Source organism: Mirounga angustirostris, unplaced genomic scaffold, assembly GCF_029215605.1.
Source record: "Mirounga angustirostris isolate CCGP_5_RB_7025 unplaced genomic scaffold, mMirAng1.0.hap1 SCAF_1, whole genome shotgun sequence".
NCBI lineage: Eukaryota > Metazoa > Chordata > Mammalia > Carnivora > Phocidae > Mirounga > Mirounga angustirostris.
Window position 1 is genome coordinate 104,029,293 of NW_026991709.1, and position 22,625 is coordinate 104,051,917.

Here is a 22,625-nt window from a genome sequence, read left to right on the forward strand (position 1 = left end):
TTTTAATAAGACTTAAGGATTGCTCTAAGTCTTCACTTGACTACCTCATATTGTGTTCATATTATCACTGTCCACCATTTCCATAAATAATTTAGACTGGGTTGCCTAACATTTTAGAAAAAAAAATATTTGAAGTAGAAAACTAACAGATGGGTAGAGCTATTTTGAATAAACACAAGGGGAAAAAGAATTCAAAAGCTGCTATACTTATGGCCAAATAAGAAATTCATATTAGAGAGAAATCAAAATACAACACAAGACTATTATGCTTATGAATGGATTTAAAACACAATTAAAACCCTTAAATAAATACTATATTAAATATAAAAATAAAATACAGAAAAACTAAGCAGTTTTGCTAAAGCATGGAGCAATACAAAACAAACAAAAAACCAAAAGGATAAAAAGTTGAAATGACTTTTAATTACATATAGTCAGAACATTTTCAAACACATATAAAGAAAAAGAGAAGCTGAAGTCAAGCATTTGTTATGTCAAAGAATAAGGAATATGTCAAAGAATAAGGAAGAAAACAGAACTGAAAGATTTAATACTATTCATTTTTCCTAAAATGTAATCTAGAATTACGAAAAAAAAGTACTTATTTTTAAAGAAGGAAACTATAAAACCTAAACTTTAAATATTCAGTTGACTTTTACTAAATAATGTAATCTTGATAAAAATTCAACTTAAATGGAAAGTTAGAGAGTAAATGGTTCAAGAAAGAGGATCCATACCAATGTACTCATGATATTCAATAAGTGGAAACTCAACAGAGCTGTGTAAGGACCATGAAAAGCACTCTGGGCTCCCATTGTTTCAAGGGTAGAAGGCAAAGTAGCTACCCTGGACAAGTTTTCATGAGTAGCCTGACTTTTCTTGGCTATGATACTTGCAAACATAATTATGATACCGATTTAAGAATACTCAAAGGAAAGGACTGCCTAATAGTCAGAATGTATTTGCAAGGCACAGATCTTGCTATGCTAATACAATAGCTTTTGTGAGATAACAGAGAATGGATAAAAGGAGCTGGGCAGATAACATTTATCTACATTTTAACAATGCTTTCAACCCTGTGCTGCATATCAGCATGCTGAGAAATTAAGAGATGAACTGTATAAATGATGTGATAGAATGAATTACTAGTGGCTTATAGATTGGAAATACAGGATTATTACTCTTTCAAATGCAGAAATATATATACATATACATACAGATGTATCTCAGGTTTCAGTTTGTAGCTAGACTAATTATATGAAATAAAATAAATGTAGCTTATACGTTAATCATTTTCAGTTAATTTGATAGCACTCAAGTATCTAGACAACACGTAAGAAAAAATTTTTGGAAGCAAACAACAACAAAGAATGAAATCACTGTCATATAGGTTCTTTTACTAGTAGAATTCTTCAACATTTGTGGTAATAATATTCCTATGACTTTTGAATGCACATAAAATTCAGTGAGCTTAGGTAAAGATTTGATAAATCCGTTAGCAAATATTGATAGTATTTTGAAATTCCTTGTTTTCTTTTTGAATTGCTGTAATTCTTCAGCGAAATAGCCTAATGGATGAGGTCTCATCTTAGAAAAGAGACATAACAAAGTTCAGTTACACTTTCAGTGAGGTTATTTAAAATCCAGCTGCAAACTTAAGTAATTTAAGCATGGATTTAAAAGAGCGAAGGGCAAACTGGTCATTCATTCATTCATTCCATAATTAAGAAACTGAGTATTTTTTATGTGCTAAGCATCCTGGATACTAAATCCTTCACAGTCCTAGAGTTTATACTCTTGTCAGGATGACAGACTTATAAAGATGCTAATTAAAACAGCTCTAATTAGAGGGATGTGCTTTTCAAACACTTCCCAGGTACTGAAATAAAAAGGTTACTGTATATCACAGACTAAGTGCAAGGTCAGTTTGACTTCCTGAATGTTCAAAGGAAAGAAATACTTTCAAAAGAACTGCAATATAATGTTAAAGCACCTGTAGTTAAGAAATTCTTAGTATCTTTTAAAATGTTTCGAAGTGATTTAATGAAAAAAAAGAGACTATTATAAATATCAATTACTGCTATATAAATGAGGAGTTCCAAAGTATTTAAAAAGTTTGTCTTACTAGGGCAAGCATTCATATTATATATTTTTCATAATAATAAATCACCTAGCAATTTCAATATCTGTGGTTACCACATCAATGCCATCCTTTTTCAACTGCTCATGACTCCAATTAAGATTTGAATTAATGGGATTAGACTAATAACTATTACAACATATATTCACCCTGTTGGTTGGTAATAAGTACCACACTTGTAATTTACAGTACCACAGTGTTTATTATGTTATTAATTAGTTATATTGATCAGAATACCACATAACATAGCAGTACTAAAATATTATAATTTGCTTAGGCTACTTTGCATCTAGTACTATATCTATTTTTTCTATGGGTGACCATAAACATCATTGAAATCAGATAGCTTGTTTCTACTAACAATGCCAAGATGTGCACTTCAGAAGGCCAAAAGAAGAGAATTCTACTGAGAATTCTTGCCATGGGAGTTCACTTGTTTTCTTACTATGCCATAAAATTAGTTGATCTAGGACAAAAGCATAAAGTCAGGACTTATGGGGGTCAAATAGGGTAAGAGCACTATCCATTTTATGTATAAATTAGTCCACATTTAGTTTGAATCTACTTATTTGTAGGGTTCTGCCACCTAAATCTAGTTTTTGTTGTTGGTGGTGATTTTTCCTTGCTTTGGGGCTGTGGCTCTAACACAATACTGCTTTTAAGCATTCCAAACTATCACACTCAGAGGTTTTAGGTTTAACAGGATCTCAGCCTCCACTGTAAGTTGGGAGTGCAATAATTTTTTTTTTTCTGGTTGTCACAGTAAAAGATGTATTAAGATAAAAATTACAATTTTCAGATTTAGACAATAGCACTCAAAAGCCAATATTTTTGGAACACATTATCAGGCTTCAATTTCTTGAAAGCTCACAGAGGAAATAGTTACTCTGCTAATTAGCCAGTAAAGTGACATGATTGTCAGTCCAAGTGGATCATCAACTTAACTCACTGAGAAAGATTTGCCTCGATCTTGCTTTAAGCACTGTATTTACAACAGTATATCTAAAGCCTCTGTGAAGGAAAAATGTAAAATATTCACTCACATAAATCATAGCAAACTAAAGGGGAAATAAAAATTTGTTAGGGGAGATAAAAATGTATTAGACTTCTTTGTATAATATTTTTGGGTGGTGGCTTCAATGTTATTAACAGAAAATAATCTATAAAAATTCTGACATGAATTTCTTAATTTGAATTATGATAATTTCTGACATTTCATATTTTACTGTTCCCTTTTAACAGCTTTTTAAAGTATTGTTGACAAGGGGACTTCATTACTGCTAAAATATTTCAAAATGTACACATAAATTCAATCCATTTCTATGACTGATTTTGATAATTTGTTAACTTTATAGTTAAAAATCAGAAGGAAACAAACCAGCACCAGCTCTACTTCATAATTTTACATCTTCCCAGTATCCCCAAAATATATACTAAGATGCTTATAAACTAATCTATGCTAGCAAACATTAATTAGTACCCAAGACATTGAATATAGTGTGATATTATGTCAGAGTTTAGGTTCATGAAGTAGCATGAGGTATCCCCCGAGGCATTTGATTAGAATTTATGGTTTATCAGGGAAATGAAGACAATCACGCCAAATAGTGATTCCCCAAAAGAATGACCACTTTGAAACAAAATGAACACATGCCTTTACCTTCCTCCTTTCTTCTCTTTGCTTCTTCTTCATTTCTTTCTTTTGCTTTCAGTGCTTCATCAGCTTTTGCTGAAACAAAAACAATGGAATTTCTGTACTCATAAAACACTGAAAATATTGGGGAAAGGGAAAAGAAGTTCACTGAATATTTTTTTATGATATAGAAGAAAAAACCAAAATGGTTGAAAATCTGTAATATACCTTTTACATTTATTCAGAATATTTAAAATATTTATTTAGAATCTCTGAAGCTTAGTTCAAGATAATCTCTGTACAAAAAAGAAAATGAAGTTAAGCAACATAAAATTTAAATGATGGTATATGAATTGGGAATAACTGTTGGTCATTAAAAGTCATCTGATTTTGTCAGTGAAATGCATCTATTTTAAACTTTGGACGAAAGTTCTTAAGCTACAATTCACATTTTAAATATAAGAAGCTTGCAATATCTTTGGAACAGTATCAAATTAGGTAGCATATTATTTTTTTTTCATTGCATATCATAGTAGCAGTTCTTTATTCATGTTATGACAGCATTTGGTAAAAAGAATCTTTTTCCCTCTAGAAACCTCTTCCCTTATTACTTAATTATCTACTAGTTGCTCAACTGCAGGGGTTTTCAAACACTTTACTACAGATGTTAAAGAAGATTAAAAATATACAGCACAGTAACAAGGGACTATCAATATACTCTGTAAATTAATTAAATTTCTGTTCTAGCACATCATTTATTCCAAAGCATTAATGTCTCAAAGGAGCGATTCTCCTTTATTGCCAGCTCACTGCCTGATGAGTGAACTAAGTGAAAATAAGTCTCTAATAGCATTATAGTTGATGAAATATTAAGTTAAAAAAGTATTGCCTCGTCAAAAGAAAAAGAATCAAACTGTGCCAGCATTAAACTTTGGATGAGCCTTTATTATAATGATAACAGCAATGTAAACTGTGATTTAAAAAATAAACATGCTCTTCAGTTTTTTTGCTGTATATATTATTCCTATGCAAAGTCAACATATTCTTTAGAAGTATGAAACCTGGCTTAAAAGGGGAATTAAAAAAAATACACACCACATATATAACTATTTTTCTTCAGTTTTATTTTTCTTCACCATCAATACTGACACTTTCTTAAAATATAAAACTTATATAATAGTACTGTGAAGTGCTATATCCAATTACTAGACATCTGTTTCCATTTACAAGCTTTAATACATACTTAGACTGCATTTAAAGTCATGAAATATTAAAACTTGTATGCCACTCTGTATCATTGCAAGAATCTATTAAATTAGATAATAAAAACAAACCACCAGTAACTCTAAAGACTTTTACTTCATTTACACTTTATTCTCCCTGGTAGAAGGACAAGGATAATAGAAATTCCATTTAAATTCAATTTTGGTTATATGTGTAATTGTAGATATACCCCTTGAGTCATGTAAAATGCTCAGCTTATGTTTCTTTCAAATTATCCCGCTCAGATTCACATTCTACTCCTTACAACCATCTTCAATATGTATTAGCCGAGCTCATTAGACTGAAATTTAATAATGCAAACATCAGGTGGATTTCAAGAACCTCCATTAACAACGTAAGATGGATTGCTTATATATAGCTCTTGGGCCAACTGGGCACAATTTAAATTCAATAAACTACCCTGCCTAAATCTGATTTATCTATTTCACTATGCCAGTTTGTCCTTTCTTACTGATTTGTTGCTATACATGGGCAATTCATTGGAATATTGTTTTATATGTTTCCTTTTAAACTGCAAATGGCTCTTGTGCTGTGGTTAAATATTTTATGTAATGGAGCTTCATACTGTCAATCAAGATTTCCAAGTATGTGTGTGTGTCGTGTGTGTGTATAAATAAAAAACACCTCTTTGAATTATGTCAAAATAGCATAGATAATAATTTAAAAAGCACACATTTGAAAATTTTATCAATAATCAACATGCTCTCTACAAAGAATCTGAATGAATTCACTCAAAGAAAATTCATTTATTCAAATTGAGTCATTAGGATAAATTCCTCATTGATTATTAAGGGAATTTGGAAGAAACTTTTTTCTTTCCAACTGCTTTCTGATATTATTTAAATGTGAATAGGGAAGCATGTATAATCATTTACACATGATTTGGTTTATCCTAAATTTTTTTATATTCTCTAAAAGATGGCAATCCCACTTTACAGATGGGGATACTGAATCTCATTAGATGTACCACAAAATTTGATATCAAAGAACACTACTGGTAAGTGGTAAGATGTATTCTTATGATTCATGATCATTCTCTTTGGACTTTACAGCAGGATCTACTATAAAGCACACCATTTACCAAAAATACTTACATCTTCCACTAACCTTATATACTAACCTTATATACAACTTCCAATCCCTTGGCTCTTCCAAATTCCCCCAGACTTGACAGTCCTCTCCAGGCTCTGCTTCCTTCCCTACCCAACCTGAACCCCAAGACAACCATTTCAATTCCACACATATTAACACCCTCATTGCCCTGATTCCTTTGTTGTTTTGCCAAGCTGCTATCAACACATCTAACCATTTTTTTTTTCCTATTTTTGCTTCAGAGCCTCCCTACAAAACAGTATCTAAATGTTATTGGCTCTACGAAAAACCAATGATTTAGAAGTTAACATGGATCCTTCCACGTTGCTCATCTTTCATCAACATCCAGAGTTGGTTTCCATTCTCCTTTCTCAGAATTTACTAAGCTTTCTCCACAACAAGTGCCAATAACCTCACATCAGCTTCCTTGACTCATATTTTTTCAGCCTCACTCCCATTCACCGCCAAACTTTTATGTTTATCAATCCTTACCTTTTCCTTGATTCAGAAAGCAAATCCATTTACTTGTGCTTTAAAACCTAAACCTTTCCATATCCTTTAGGGTTTTTTTCTGTTTCTTAAGATTCAAACTCACTCTTTCTTTATTTTCAGACTATAAATACATTCAAAGTCTCACAAATCCTTACAATATTTACTCTTCCAACTAAGTTACTACTTTCTCTTGTTCCTGTTAGATTTTGTCCCCACAGCTTTTGCAAAATGGCCCCTAAAAATTCTATAATAGCCAAATCTACTGGTTATCTCAGTTTTATCCTTACACTCTCCCCTTTTTAAAAAAAAACTGCTAACCTGGAGTGCCTGGGTGGCTCAGTCGGTTAAGCGTCTGCCTCCGGCTCAGGTCATGATCCCAGGGTCCTGGGATTGAGTCCTCATTGGGTTCTCTGCTCAGCCGGGAGTCTGCTTCTTCCTCTGCCCTTCCTCTGCTTGTGCTCCCCCCCCACTCAAATAAATAAATAAAGTCTAAAAAAAAACCCAAAACGTTAACCAACCACATCTCTGTCAAAAATATTTGTCAACCTTTTTTGGCTGTGGTCTCTTTTACCCACTTTTTACTTCTCAGAGTTCTGTTCTTAGGCAGTCTATATAAGGTTTAAATGTAACCCATAAGTCTATCACACGTAGCTCCATTTCTGGCCCCTCTCCTGATCATCAGAACTCTTTTTCCAATTACTTCCACATAGATACCTCCACATAGATATTTCAAAATCATGTCCATGATTGAACTCATAACCTTTCCCTTAAACCAGATCCTCTTCCCTTGGTATTTCCTGTTTTCTCTCAGGTTGGAAATCTTTGTGACACTCCTCTCCAAATCTTATCCTAATGCAGTACATCTAATTGGCTAGGAGTTCCATCAGCTTCTACTCCACACATTAGCTCTAGAATTCATCCAATCCTTTCCATTTTCATTGCCAATAATCACGTTCGGGGCCTTATGTCTTTTCACTTTGAATAAGAAGGGAGTTCCTATTTGATCTCTGTACTTTAAATCCTATTCCTTCCAATGAATCCTTTATATTACCAACAGAGCAAGGAATGTATTCCTTGTTTTGTATCCCTAGCAACAAGCAGAGTATCTAGAACATAGAGATGTTCAATAATTGTTAAGTGAATGAATGTACCATTCTAAAACACATATATGATGTTACTCCCAGCTAAAACTACCTCTGAAGGCACCCTGTTGCATGTATATACAAATCCCATCTCCTTATACCATCTAGAGCCTTTCACTGTCTGATCTCAATGTAACTTTCTAGCGGCCTCATCATTCACCACTCCTCCTTCATTGCCTCAGGGATGCATGGCTTTGCTGGGCCACACTGCCTTTTGTTTATATTGTCATGCTTTTGTTCTTGCTGGTGTGCCCACCTCACTTTCTTGCTGAGAAAATCTTATCAGAAAGTTTTAGAAATGTCACTCTCTTCTATGAAACCTCTGATCAATATCCCTTGTTTCCAAGTGGATCTGACTGCTCCCTCCTTTCTTCTTAGGCATTTTAATACCTTCCTTATGGAATGTACAACACCTTGTTCCTTCATTAGAGGAAATAGCCAACTCCTTGAGAGGATGGCACATAGTAGGCATGACAGAAATGTTGGCGTTCTCTTCTTCTTAAGTCTTTAGCCAGCCTACATATTCTAGTTTCTCCCTTGAAGTTCAGTGTGGCCATTCATTTACCCGAGTTCAAGCCAAGGAATGTGAGCATAAATAATGTGTATGTTTCCACACCCAGCCTATAAAAAGCTCCCATGTAATCCTTCTTCTCTTTCTTTATCCAAATGACCCACAGAGCATGGGCCCAAAGAAGAAAGGAATCTGGGTTACTGAATTTCTGCAGAAAGTAGTGCTTTCCTGAGGACTTGCATTACACTGTGATATGAGCAAAAAAGAAGTTTATATTGTCTTAAAGAAGCTGAAATTTTGGAGTTGCTTATTACAGCAGTTTGTGCACCTTGCCTAATACATGAAGTGTTTGATGAATGTTTCCTAAACAAAAAATTAAAAGGATTTTGAAAGTCAACACAAATACGCTGTTCCTTCCAAAGTGAAGTCTCCTTTCAGAAAAGAAATCCTCTATGGCTGTTCATTTGAATGATGATCAGAAAAGTAGCTGCAGAGGTGGTGTGGGGCTAAACAGAAAAATTATTCAGTATGTGTAGTTAGCAGCATATTACCAGAATTTATTCTCATCTTTACTAATCTCATAAAAAAATCCACAGGGACATAGCTTTTTAGATCATTGTAGCTGTTTGCTTAAGTTAGATTTTAAATGATTTGGGGAGGTAGTTTATATACCCTATGAGAGGAAATCAGTTGAATCAAGAATTGGAAAAGACTGACAGTGTATATAACTCATCCCCTACTTTCAGAAGGGACTATATTAATATTCCCAGAGGAAATCTTTTTGTAAGGGTTTAACAACCTTCATTTGGAAGTTCTTTCCTATATGTAGCCCAAACTCTGACACTGCACCATCATGAATAGACCAGAAATGTCAAGGAATTCTTAAAAAACAAAAAGCAGATGGGACCAGATCTATGGAAAAATGAATAGAAGAAATCACAGCCCAGACTACAGAAATGTGGGAAAAGTTCCAGGGATGCTTTAGTTTTAAAGTCAATGGGGATCAAACATAGGTGGTAAGACTAAGGTGAGTGTCAAATGGGGAATTACGATTAAAGCAGCTGAACAACGGCAACACTCCCTCAATGTGATGAGTGGGGGTATAGGTAGTGTTTGACCACAGGTTAAAGCAGTGAGTGTAGGAGGTGCTACGGCCAGTGAGGCAAGAGCCGGTTAACTACTAACCAGGGATGACAAGCTACTAATATGTCATTACCAGCAACACATCTTGCCCCCGCCACAATCAATGGACACTGGTTATAATGAGCTGAAATGGCAGGTACTGTCAAATATAAAGATGAACGGCCAACCTAGAATTACTAGACATTCGAGGAAAACCAATCCCTTGAGAGATAAAACAAGCAAAAACAATACAACCAACAATAACACTAAAAAAAACTATGCAAAGGAATGAGAGTTAATAAAAGCAAACAAAAATTTTTTTGGAATCAGTGTACATAATATCCTTAAAGTGATCTGAGAAGATATTGATTGCATCTTAGAAATTAAATTAGAACCCACACAAAAACTGAAGCACAGAATGGATATAGCTAAAGACTAAATGAGTGTGTTAGAGGAGCTCTTACCAAGGAATTTTCCCTGAATGTAGTAGAAAAGAATAAAGAGATACATACATAAGAGAAAGTTAAGAGATGACATCATCATCAAGGTTAACATTTATTGAAGGCTTACTATGTGCCTTTGTGCTTATATGTGTGTGTGTGTATATTTCACTTAATTCTCAAATTGACTATATCCTCATTTTACGGATCAGGAAACTGAAGCACAGAGAAGTAAAATAACAGGTCATAGAATTAGAAGCATAGAAGAAAGACCTGTATGTTCCAACATCTATCTAAGAAGATATTGTGAAATACTACAAAGCTGTTAAAAGAATGAGATAGACTTGTATGTATGGAAAGATCTTCAAGACAGATATTAAGTAGAAATGGCCAGCTGAGTAACAATATATAGCATGATTCCATTTACTAAAAATAAAATACATGAAAATATATGTAAATGCACAAAGGGAGACAAGAACTATGCATGAAAAATTCCTTATTTATTTGTCCAAGCTCCAATGTGGTAGAGCAGAGTTTCTACCCAAATCCAACAAGTTCTTTACATTATTATATTATCTTTATTTTAAAAATACATATGTATTATTCCATTTACAAAGTCAAGAAAATTAGTCTCTCAAGATACTAAAGTTTTGTGATTTTTGTGATGCTCTACTATAAATTTTGGGGGTCAGAGAGAAATGTTTTAATGAATTGTAAATAAGACATCTAGCAAAATGGATACTTTTTCTTATTTCAGTTTTTTATAATTCTTAGTGCTTTTCACACTAACACCTGTAGTGTGTTAGAAAAGGACCAAGACATGAGGGCATTTCGTAGGCACCAATGTGTCAAAATATTTAAGCAATGACTGTAAAACAGGATAATCTGTAATCAGGACACTATTATTATATCCAGGATTGCCCATCCTGTCCTTCACATGTGTATGGACTTTATTGGATTAGTCATCAAAATACATTTAAGAAAATTTTCTGATATTCTTTCCTACTACATTTACTATGAATGGCACATGTCTATTCAGTTTAAATGTTGTCATATACTTTTTTAAAAAGTGTGAAGAAAAGAGATACAACATAAGCAATAAGGTTTCATTTCCCAAAGAATTTGGAGTATTTTATCTAGGTAAGTTATTACAATTCATATTTTATTGATGAAGAAATAAAGAGCCCAAGAAAGCTAAATAATTAGCCAGAGGTCAGAATAATGAAGATACAGAACCTGTGAATTCTAGTTCAATGCTTTTTAAAGCTTATTTCTTAGCTATTTATTCACTTGGAAGCAAACATTAAGCAAAATCAGAGAATAACAAATTGCTTCCATGAACAAGTTACTGTTTCTGAAGAAACTTTTATCCGAAGATACTTTATTCAAAAATCGCATGGAAAATCTGAAGAGGCCTCTTGCCTTATTATTACCTGCTTATTGTTTTAAAGACGGCATTAGATCATGTATCTAGAAAGCTTCTTGTCACAGTACTATGCTGAATCCCATAAGCCTTTGTGTCTGAAGGGAATTTCTGAGACTCTCTTCCCCCTACTGTTTTCCAAAATAGAGGAGCTCATCTAAAGTAGTACAGTGTAGGGCGCCTGGGTGGCTCAGTTGGTTAAGCGACTGCCTTCGGCTCAGGTCATGATCCTGGAGTCCCTGGATCGAGTCCCGCACTGGGCTCCCTGCTCGGCAGGGAGTCTGCTTCTCCCTCTGACCCTCCCCCCTCTCATGTGCTCTCTCTCTCTCGTTCTCTCTGTCTCAAATAAATAAATAAAATCTTAAAAAAAAAAAAAAAGATAAAGTAGTACAGTGTAATTCTGATTCCAAAGTATTACACTACCATCTTCAACAGTAACTGTGTCTCTGAAAAATACCACTACAGTAAATTATGGATCTAAGTGAGAAAATGCCCGAATAAAGGCATTACTAATTTTCATGCTATGTGTTTGTGAGAGCAACAATTAGCAAAGAGCAAAACTGATATTTGCATTTAGGATTTAACTTCCTTTGAACTTTCAGGCACTTGAGGATTAAGGCACTTGAGGATTAAGGCACTTTTTGCCTTAACCTAGAGAAGAAAAACCAAGTGATTGTGCAGTCTTAGCTCAGCTGTGCCAGGGTCTCTTTCGAGAATTTGACGAAAAGGAGAGAGTAATACTAAGTCTCTGCTGGAAGAGGTAACAAAGGTGTAAATACTGAGTAAGTTTACCAAATCTAGCAGCCTATCTGGTAGCCACCATTACTATTTTGTGGTATTTTTAAGGCGTTAGCAAGAAAAGTGTCACTGTTAGTAGAGAGAACAACTTTTATTAAGAGTCTAAAACACATGTAGGTCTGTGGTATATGGGAAGAAATTTATAAAGATATATGACAAATGGCATAATTTGGGATCAAGGATGGTGTACATGCTTCAAAGTAGATAATTATAGATTCAACAACTTGGCTGATAAAATCATGAAAACCTTGAATTCAAGGAAGTGAAGTTACTAGAAAAGCCTGATTTTTCTTTACATATTTAAAAACAGCAAACCCCAGAGATTTCTAAAGGCTAGATGTGAACTTAAAAATAACAATGAGAAAAAATTTTAGGGAATATTAAACTTGTATTAGATAAGAAACAGTTAAGGATGACTTTCAGAGAGAAAAAAATATGTAATATGAAAAATGTAATGTTAAAAATCCTAATAGGCCATGATCTTTAAGGCTTTCTCACAGATTTATGCTGGGTTTTACCTACAGTTTTTGCACTTCTCTAGATCTCAGCACAGTAGAAAACCTAAAAACTCACTAGTAACACTAACAAATTCATTTGTAAATTAACATATGAATGTGGCAGCTGCTTCTGCACAGATTATAAGGATGATCATAATATTAGCTTGCCCTGGTGCCTCTGCATCCTTCTTTGAGCAATGGCATAGAAGTGAGATCTATTCACTGTAGGTTCTTATTCCTTACCAACTCATGCCATTAATAAATATTAGTAATACAGGGGCGCCTGGGTGGCTCAGTCGGTTGAGCAACTGCCTTCAGCTCAGGTCATGATCCCAGGGTCCTGGGATCGAGTCCCACATTGGACTCCCTGCTCGGCGGGGAGCCTGCTTCTCCCTCTCCCACTCCCCCTGCTTGTGTTCCCTCTCTCTCTGTGTCTCTTTCTGTCAAATAAATAAATAAAATCTTTAAAAAATAAAAAAAATAAATAAATATTAGTAATACAAATGTAAACCTAAAAACGTTTAATCACATGTAATGTTTGAAATGATTATTCTGAATCTACCTCAAACACCATAAGGGTCAAGTCACTACAACTGAAAAACTATTTTATAGACATAAAATTGCAATTATTGCATAGACACTGCAAAAAGGGGAAAAAAGCCATTGTTCATTATTAATAAATGCTCTAAAATATTAATTTTTGCTAGATCACTTTATAAGCATTTTTTTCCATTAGTTCCTTCATCTGTCCATTCAAAATATACTTATAAGAAAATATAAAACAGGTAACATAGAAAATTCTCCAGCAGAATACTGTACCCTAATCACCGAGCTAAGTGCTGAGGATTGAGAGATGAAGACTAGAAGGGGACATGTAAAAACAAACAAGCAAATACGTGTATACAGGTGCTTTGGCAGTAATGAAGGAAGAGGACATGGTCAGGGAAAGCTCTAGGAGAAAGTGATACTTGAGCTGCCTCTTGTAGAATAACTAAATGTTAGCCAGGAGGACAGGCCAATCACCTGGGTCATGAAGTCTCCATGAACAGTTATATTCTTTTATTTTATGGTTCAATCCAGTCCTGATGGGCCATGGAATAAACATTAGAAAGAAGAAAGCCAGGAGGTATGCTGTCATAGAATCCAAGGGACATTTAACCACGGATAGTGCTCAGTCCCCAAAGGGGACTGTCTACTACCAGGAAGACTCTATTCAAAATGACCACAAGTCAAGAATGAAGTTGCACTACAAATCATATGCAATGCAGTCAAATTCTCAGAAAATCATAAACGTCTAGAATGATAAGGAACTTTAGAGATTCTCTGGCCTAGCATTATACAAAGCGTGTTCCATGGAATACTAATTCTCCATGATTCTCCATTTAAACAAGTTCCCACAGTGGAATAAGATTGGGTAACACAACACTGACTGAATCCTACCCCTCACAGAAAGTCACAATACTCATTGACAAATTTAAAGCTCTTCAATATTCTGCAGTTAAAATCCTGTTTAACTTAGTTTAGCCTGTGTTTCTCAACTTTATATTATCAAAGAACCATTCTTTTCTGATATAAATAAACAAAGACTATACTTTGGGAAGTGCTAATCTAGTCTAATGTTTTCACCAACTTATTTTCATTTTTTCTCTAACTCAGATTCTAAGAGGCATAAAGATATTTCATCATTTAATTTTTTACAAAACCCTCCCATTTGATAGTTGGAGACAGGAACCATTACTTCCAAAGCATAATTATTCTTTTTCTTAATTTGAGTATTTTTGACAGGCAATGTTACATTAGTTTCGAGTGTACAACTTAGTGATTTGACAAGTTTATACATTATGCTATGTTTACAAGTATAGCTACCATCTGTCCCATTACACTGCTATTGCAATATGATTGCCTGCATTCCTTATGCTCTGCTTTTTATTCCCCTGATTTACTCATTCCTTAACTGGAGGCCTGTTATCTCCCTCTCCCCCTCACCCATGTGGCCCAACCCTCCACCCCTGCCCCTCTGGCAACCATCAGTTTGTTCTCCGTATTTATAGCTCTGATTCTGCCAAAGCATAGTTATTCTGAAGTCCAGAAGTGGTTTTGTATCATATCATGCTTAAAGTTATTATATAACTCAGCAGACCATTTACATTTGTTTCTGCCAATTGTTAAAACAACAGAAGTAATAAATGGGGTGATGTTGAAAAATTGTTGATTCAATGCGAATGGCAAATGGAAAATTACAAAATTATGTATCTTTTTTTTTTTTTTAAGATTTTATTTATTTATTTGACAGAGCGAGACACAGCAAGAGAAGGAACACAAGTAGGGGGAGTGTGAGAGGGAGAGGGAGAAGCAGGCTTCCTGTGGAGCAGGGAGCCCGATGCGGGGCTCGATCCCAGGACCCCGGGATCATGACCTGAGTCAAAGGCAGACACTTAACGACTGAGCCACCCAGGCACCCCTGTATCTTTTAATTCTTTCCTTCTTTAAGCACCAATGTAGGAGTATGTTTGGAACATATTGCATGATTTGGGTTTGTTTGCTTTTATATAAAATTCCCTTTTTATACTCTGTAATAGTTCCCAAAGTAAAAGCTTTTTCTTTCACTGTTTTATCCTATGCTATGTCTTCTGGATTTTCTCTTAACTTATACCCTTAAGTGGGCTTAAAGATTATCCAAACTTGCCAGGATTACTTTACATGCCCTTTCTTTTTGTTCTGTCGGAGAATTTTCTATGTCATTTATTAGAAAAGCTCTGATGGTCAATTTCACTGTTGAATGACACACTACGTATGTCCAACAGATGTGCAGCTGTACCTAAAATATCTTAATGCTCTTCACTGGAATAGATGTTTTTCTTCCCAGTCTTCCTCTGGAATCCATGAGCATTCCAATGGCAAAGAAAGCATCAAATAGATCTAATTACAATTTAAGAGGAAAAAGTGGATAACTAACAGATTTTTAAAATATTTGTGAAGTCCTATAGCCTTCTGGCCATGCTTGTATTTCTCTTCTCCAATTGTGTTGCTATCTGATGTTTATCCAATTTCCCATTCCGTAACCTGAATTAACTGCTTAGCCACAGTAATTAAGATGTCATTAACTAAAATCCAAGAATAAAAGTTTAAAAAAATTGAAAACAATCCAATAAACATGGGATACAGAACTGCTGTGATGTCTAGTTTCAAAAAAAAAAAAAAGGCAATACTAGATTTTTTTTCTTTTTTACAGAATGCTGATATGGAAAATAAAAATAACTTCATCCTTCTGTGTTCCTTTGACTTATTGCACATCCATCAACTAGATGTCAGGTTGAAGTCAGCTGGCCACCATTATAACCCCCATTCCAAGAAAGATGTTTCAGCATTTTAGAAAAACTCTGGGGTTTGGAGTTCCAGAATTATTCTCTTTGAAAGGAATCATATTGTAGACTTTGCTAAGTGATTTGTAATGCTTATTCTTTTCAGTAACTTCAAACACACTATCAATACCATATTTTTATTTTTTTAATTTTATTGATTTATTTTTTTAAAAGATTTTATTTATTTGACAGAGAGAGGGAACACAAGCAGGGGGAGTGGGAGAAAGAGAAGCAGGCTTCCCACTCAGCAGGGAGCCTGATGCAGGGCTCGATCCCAGGACTATAGGATCATGACCTGAGCCGAAGGCAGATGCTTAACGACTGAGCCACCCAGGCGCCCCTCAATGCCATATTTTTAAAGAGTAACAAAAAAGGTAAGCAATCCTTAATTATATATGCCAGAAACCAAGGATGAGATGTAATAATTTTCCATATAAAAAACATTATGCCATATTTCTTTTCCTAATTTGTATTTTATTCTTACATTACAAAGGGTGTATCTTCTTTCAGAAATTAGAACTATATATTTTTATTTATATCATTCATTTTTATGGCTTCAGTTCTTGAAGGGAAAACAAAAACCTATACAGGCCTACTATTTGTCACTGTGCTAAGTATTTTCAGATACAGCTATTTCATGTAATCCTCAAAAAGTTTCAATGCAAATCAATAAATGTAATCATATCAATAAAAAGATAAAAAATCACATGATCATCTCAATAGATGCAGAAAAAAGCATCTGACAAAATACAAGACCCTTTTACGATAAAAATGCTTAATAGATTGGTACAGAAAGAACATACCTCGATATAAGAAAGGCCATATATGACATATCCACAGCTAATATACTCAATGGAGAAAAACTGAAAAAGTTTCCTCTGAGATCAGGAAAAAGACAAGACTCTCATCATTTCTATTCAATTTAGTACAGGAAGTCCTAGCTAGAGAAATTAGGTAAGACAAAGAAATAAGAAGGTACCCAAATCAGGAAGGAAGAAATAAAACTGTCACCATATGCTGACAATATGATCGTACACATAGAAAATTCCAGAGTCAATCAAAAAAACTGATGGAATTAATCAATGATTTCAGGAAAGTGGCAGGATACAAAATCAACTTACAGAAATCAGTAGCATTCCTTTACACTAATGACAAAGCATCAAAAAAAGAAATAAAAAAACATTCCATTCACAATGGCATCAAAACAATAAAATATTTAAGTATCAATTTAGCCAAGGGAGTGAAAGATCTGTACATTCAAAACTACAAGACTTTGTTGAAAGAAATCAAAGAAGACATAAACAAATGGAAAGACATCCCATGTTGATGAAATAGAAGAATATTGTTAAAATGGCCATACCACTAATAGCCATCTATAGATTTAAGGCAATTCTCATCAAAATACCAAAGGCATTCTGCACAAAAGTAGAAGAAACAATCTGAAAATTTGTGGGGAACCACAAAAATCCCCAAATTTTAGACAAAACAATCTTGAGGAAAAAAGAACAAAGCCAGAGGTATCACACTTTCTGATTTCAAACTATACTACAAAGCCATACTAATAAAAACAGTATGGTACTGGCACAAAAACAAACCCATAGATCAATGGAACAGTTAACAGAAAGCCCAGGATGAAGTCCTATTGTATATGGTTAACTAGTATTTCACAAGGGAGCCAAGAACACCCAACCAGGAAGGAGAGTCTCTTCAACAAATGGTGCTGGGAAAACTGAAGAAACACAAGCAGAACAATAATACTGGACTGCTAGCTCATAGCACACACAAAAATTAGCTTGAAATGGATCACAGACTTGAATATAAGACCTGATACCATAAAACCTTTAGAAGAAAACAGAGAAACTCATTGATATCAGTCTTGGCAATGATTTTTTGGACATGAGCCAAAACAACAAACAAAAGTAAAATTCAACAAATGAAACTATATCAAATTCAAAAACTTCAGCATAATAAATAATTAACAAAATGAAATGGCAGCCTATAGAATGGAAGAAGAGCTTTGTAAACCATATACCAATAAGGGGTTAATATCCAAAATATATAAAGAACTAACACAACCTAATAATACAAACAATATGATTTAAAAATGGGCAGAAGAACTAAAGGACATCAAATGGCCAACAGCACATGAAAAGATGCTCACTATCACTAATTACCAAGGAGATGCAAATAAAAACCACAATGAAATATTCACCTCATACCTGTTAGAATGGCTATCATTAAGAAGACAAGAGAAAACAAGCTCTGGCAAGGATGTGGTGAAAAGGAAACCTTTATACACTCTTGGCGGGAATGTAAATTAATACAACCACTACAGAAAACAATATGGACATTCCTCAAAAAATTAAAAATATATCTACTATATAAAACAGCAATTCCACTTCTGGCTGTATATCCAAGGAAATGAAAACAGTATTTAGACAAGATATAGGCACACCCATGTTTATTACAGAATTATTCACAACAGCCAAGATACAGAAACAACCCTGATGCCTATCAATGGATGAATGGGAAAAATAAGATGTGGTGTGTATACAGAATGGAATATTATTTAGCCACAAGAAAGGAGGCCATCCTGCCATTTGTAACAACATGTATGAGCCTATCATGCTAAGTGAGTTAAGTCAGACAGAGAAAGACAGGTAATGTATAATATCACTTATATGTTAAATCTAAAGAAGTCAAACCTGTAAACAAAACAAAACAAAACAAAACCAGAGAATAAAATGGTGGATACCAGGGGATGGGGGTAGAGGGATAAGACTGATAGTGTATAAGTACACAAACTTTAAACCAGTAAATAAGCCATAGAAATCTAAAGCATAGTATAATGAAAACAGACAATGATATTGTACTATAATGATGTAATGTGATAAGTATTGCTTCAAGGGCAATCATACTACAATATATATACATATCATAGTAACAAGCTCTGCACCTTAAATTTATAAAATTTATCAAATAAAAAAGTTTCAAAGAGGCTTAATAATTTGCTCAAGGTTACATACTTAATAAATGAGCGAGTCAAGAATTATAACAGGTCTGTCTGCTCTTCTCATTATGCTATAATGACTTTTTAAAAAACTGTGTGGAAATAACTTGTATAATACAAATCTAATTCTACCAGTGCTTCTAAATATAAAGGATAGTTAATTTTTTTAGTTAAAATTTAATTACCAAGTCAGAAAGTCATAAATGAAATGTTATTACAAAATAAGTATGAGATAGTAAATAATTTGGGGTGAAATTGCCATGCTATTAATAAAGATTGTGAAGTTGATTGTTTTCTTTCAGGAGTATGAAATGCTCAATATTTAAGTACATGCCATGATTTTGGTTGCCTCAACTTGAGCAACTCATCATTTAAGTCTGAGGCCAATAGCTGGATTTCAGTGCTTTAACACATACATTTCTATACTAAAAATGTTAACACTTCTGATAAAATGCAGACTTCCACTGCTGAGTCCACAAATTTTTCCCAAAGGAGCTTTATGCCATGTCCTGATTTAATCCTGTTAAAAGTATGTTTTAAATGCACTTTTTATATACCACATTCTTTTTTTTTTTTTTAAAGATTTTATTTATTTATTTGACAGAGAGAGACACAAGCAGGGGGAGGGGAGAGGGAGAAGCAGGCTTCCCGCGGAGCAGGGAGCCCGATGTGGGGCTCGATCCCAGGACTCTGAGATCATGACCTGAGCCGAAGGCAGACGCTTAACGACTGAGCCACCCAGGCGCCCTATATACCACATTCTGATGGAGGGAGTGGTATCATTGCCCTACTAGTTAGGATGTCCCTACTATGCTAAAGAATACTGCAAATACAATTCAAAATTAATAATTGCAGGCTTTGTTGGATGACAAACTGAAGCACCCTGGAGGTGTGACCTGGTTTTGGAATGATCGCTGAGATTTCTACTCCCCCAGATCTGTGAAAATTAGACACATAATGAAACTGTTGCATTTACTCTCCAGGGTGAATGGTAAACTGGACCAATGTGTGACCTTTTATCAGCCTATTAATGAAGAGGCATGTTCTTTTCTCTCATGTGATAGGTGAATTAAACAATAACAGTGGCAGGTTCAGGTAGAAGAGATGAGGAATGAAAACTGAACCCCTTAAAAATCATAGTCATAATCTATACCAATGCTCAGGCAACTGAACTCAGTCCCAAACAGAAACAACTGAATATAAACAAGTTGAGAATCACAGAAATAATAAGCCAGATATTTTCTGGATTAGAAATGATTAAGAATGTATGCATAGACATATAAGAAATTTAAGATCTATGTAAGAAATTTCAAAAACATTTGTATTATAGGCACATTTTTACTACTAAGTCTCTGTCCTTCATTAATAAGGCACACTATATATGAAAACATGTAGGTTCTCAGCATTCTTCAAATTGTTTTGATGATGAAAAGACATTTATACTTATATATTTTTATAGACAATAAAAAACAAATACATCAAACAGAAGAAATTTATATATTCAGGAAAATATTCAGTACTCTTGAAATTTTTCTCTTATTTCAATTCTATATGGCAGTTGTCAAACAGGAGAAATACTTCCAACATCACAATACAAAATCAGAATCAAAGAAAATTATATAGTAAAGATCTATTACAGTCATTTTATCAGGCTATGATGGTGAGAATTTGTCCTCCAAAACTGGAATTTTTTTTTAATATTTTAATTTGTTTGAGAGAGAGAGAATGAGAGAGAGAGAATGAGAGAGAGAGAGATCACAAGCAAGGAGAGGGTGCTGAGGGAGAGGGAGAAGCAGACTCCCTGCTAAGCAGGGAGCCTGACATGGGGCCCAATCCCAGGACCCTGGGATTATGACCTGAGCCGAAGGCAGATGCTTAACCAACTGAGCCATCCAGGTGCCCCTGGAATTTCTGGGTTTTTTTCTTTAAGATTTTATTTATTTGAGAGAGAGAAAGAGAGAGAGAGAGAGCACATGAGAGAGGGAGGGTCAGAGGGAGAAACAGACTCCCTGCTCAGCAGGGAGCCCAATGCGGGACTTGATCCTGGGACTCCAGGATCATGACTTGAGTCAAAGGCAGTCGCTTAACCAACTGAGTCACCCAGGCACCCTGGAATTTGTTTTTAAAAACAGGTATTAGTAGTGATTTTCTAGGCCCAGTATTAATCCTCATCAATATTTACAATCTCTCTTTTGTTGTTATTTTCAAGTAGGCCATGGTCCTCAAACTTTAGCATGTATCAGCATCACATGAAAGCTTGTTAAACACAGATTCCTGGCCAACGGTGGGTTGAGATTTTGTACTTTTAAAATCTGAACATAATTTTCATTTCGAAATACAGAATTTAAATTCATTTTATCCTAATATGATTTTTTTTTTTGGTGGACTCATGAGTTACTTAGTAGGATGTTTTAAAATCTGCAAACTATTTGGTGTTCTTTATTCATACTGAGGTCTACTTTAATTTCATTCTGATTAAAGAATGTAGTATAGGGGCGCCTGGGTGGCTCAGTCGTTAAGCGTCTGCCTTCGGCTCAGGTCATCATCCCAGAGTCCTGGGATGGAGCCCCACATCGGGCTCCCTGCTTGGCTGGGAGCCTGCTTCTCCCTCTCCTGCTCCCCCTGCTTGTGTTCCCTCTCTAGCTGTCTCTCTCTCTGTGTCAAGTAAATAAATAAAATCTTTAAAAAAAAAAAGAATGTAGTATAAATGACAATTTTTGATATGTTTAGATTTATTGACCAGTATATGGTCAACTTTGTAAACGTTTAATCAGTGCTTGAAAAGAATATATATTCCCTACATCTTGAGTTGAGGGTCTTATATGTATTCACCAGACCAAATCTGTTAGCTTGTTTTTGCTTTAATATATCTCCCATCATGGTAACAGGATTCAAAGTTTATCCTTGCTATCATGTCAGTGTTTGTTCCTATATTTTGAGATTATGCTATCAGATGCACACAAATCAGATGCAACCACCTGATGCAAATCAGATAAAGACAGAATGCTCAAAAGAAGGGACTTAACAGTTTCATGATGTAAATATAGGAATAAAACAAATCAAAATAATCCATAAATGTAAAATATATTTTTACCAAAAGACTGAGGCATCCTGGGGGGGGAGGGGGGAACGGGGAGGAAGAGGTGCATGGTGGGTTAGTATTCAACAAGCTACATTCTTATGCAACTAAACTATTGTGCTGTTAAGTAAATTTGAAGAAGTGCTTGAAGAATCCCAGTTGCAAAATGTAGATAATAATATCAATCTTTCTCTTCTTTTTTTTTTTTTTTAAAGATTTTATTTATTTATTTGACAGAGAGAGAGATAGCAAGAGCAGGAACACAAGCAGGGGGAGCGGGAGAGGGAGAAGCAGGCTTTCCGCCGAGCAGGGAGCCCGATGTGGGACTCGATCCCAGGACCCTGGGATCATGACCTGAGCCGAAGGCAGACGCTTAACGACTGAGCCACCCAGGCGCCCTCTTTCTCTTCTTTTAAGACAAGATATGAAAGGATTGCCACATGGACAAGATGTGAGAAAAATTTTTTTCTTTTTGTCAAAATAAGATCTTCAAAAATATTTTAATGGACTTTATCTTTCCAGCTCATCACTTTAACACTAGCACTCAATATACTGCTATATAGTAGATGCTCAATATATGACTTGATGAATATTGCCAAG

The 22,625-nt window shown here is 34.6% G+C and overlaps 1 protein-coding gene across 1 annotated transcript in view; it reads right to left on the minus strand.

Moving 5' to 3' along the window:
• The window catches only part of RSRC1 (arginine and serine rich coiled-coil 1), a 412,972-nt gene that overhangs the window by 77,025 nt on the left and 313,322 nt on the right, over positions 1–22,625 (minus strand). Inside the window, exon 7 of the mRNA XM_064585904.1 lies at positions 3,795–3,869. Within this exon, the coding sequence (XP_064441974.1) occupies positions 3,795–3,869 (75 nt within the window). The remainder of the gene's footprint in view (positions 1–3,794; positions 3,870–22,625) is intronic.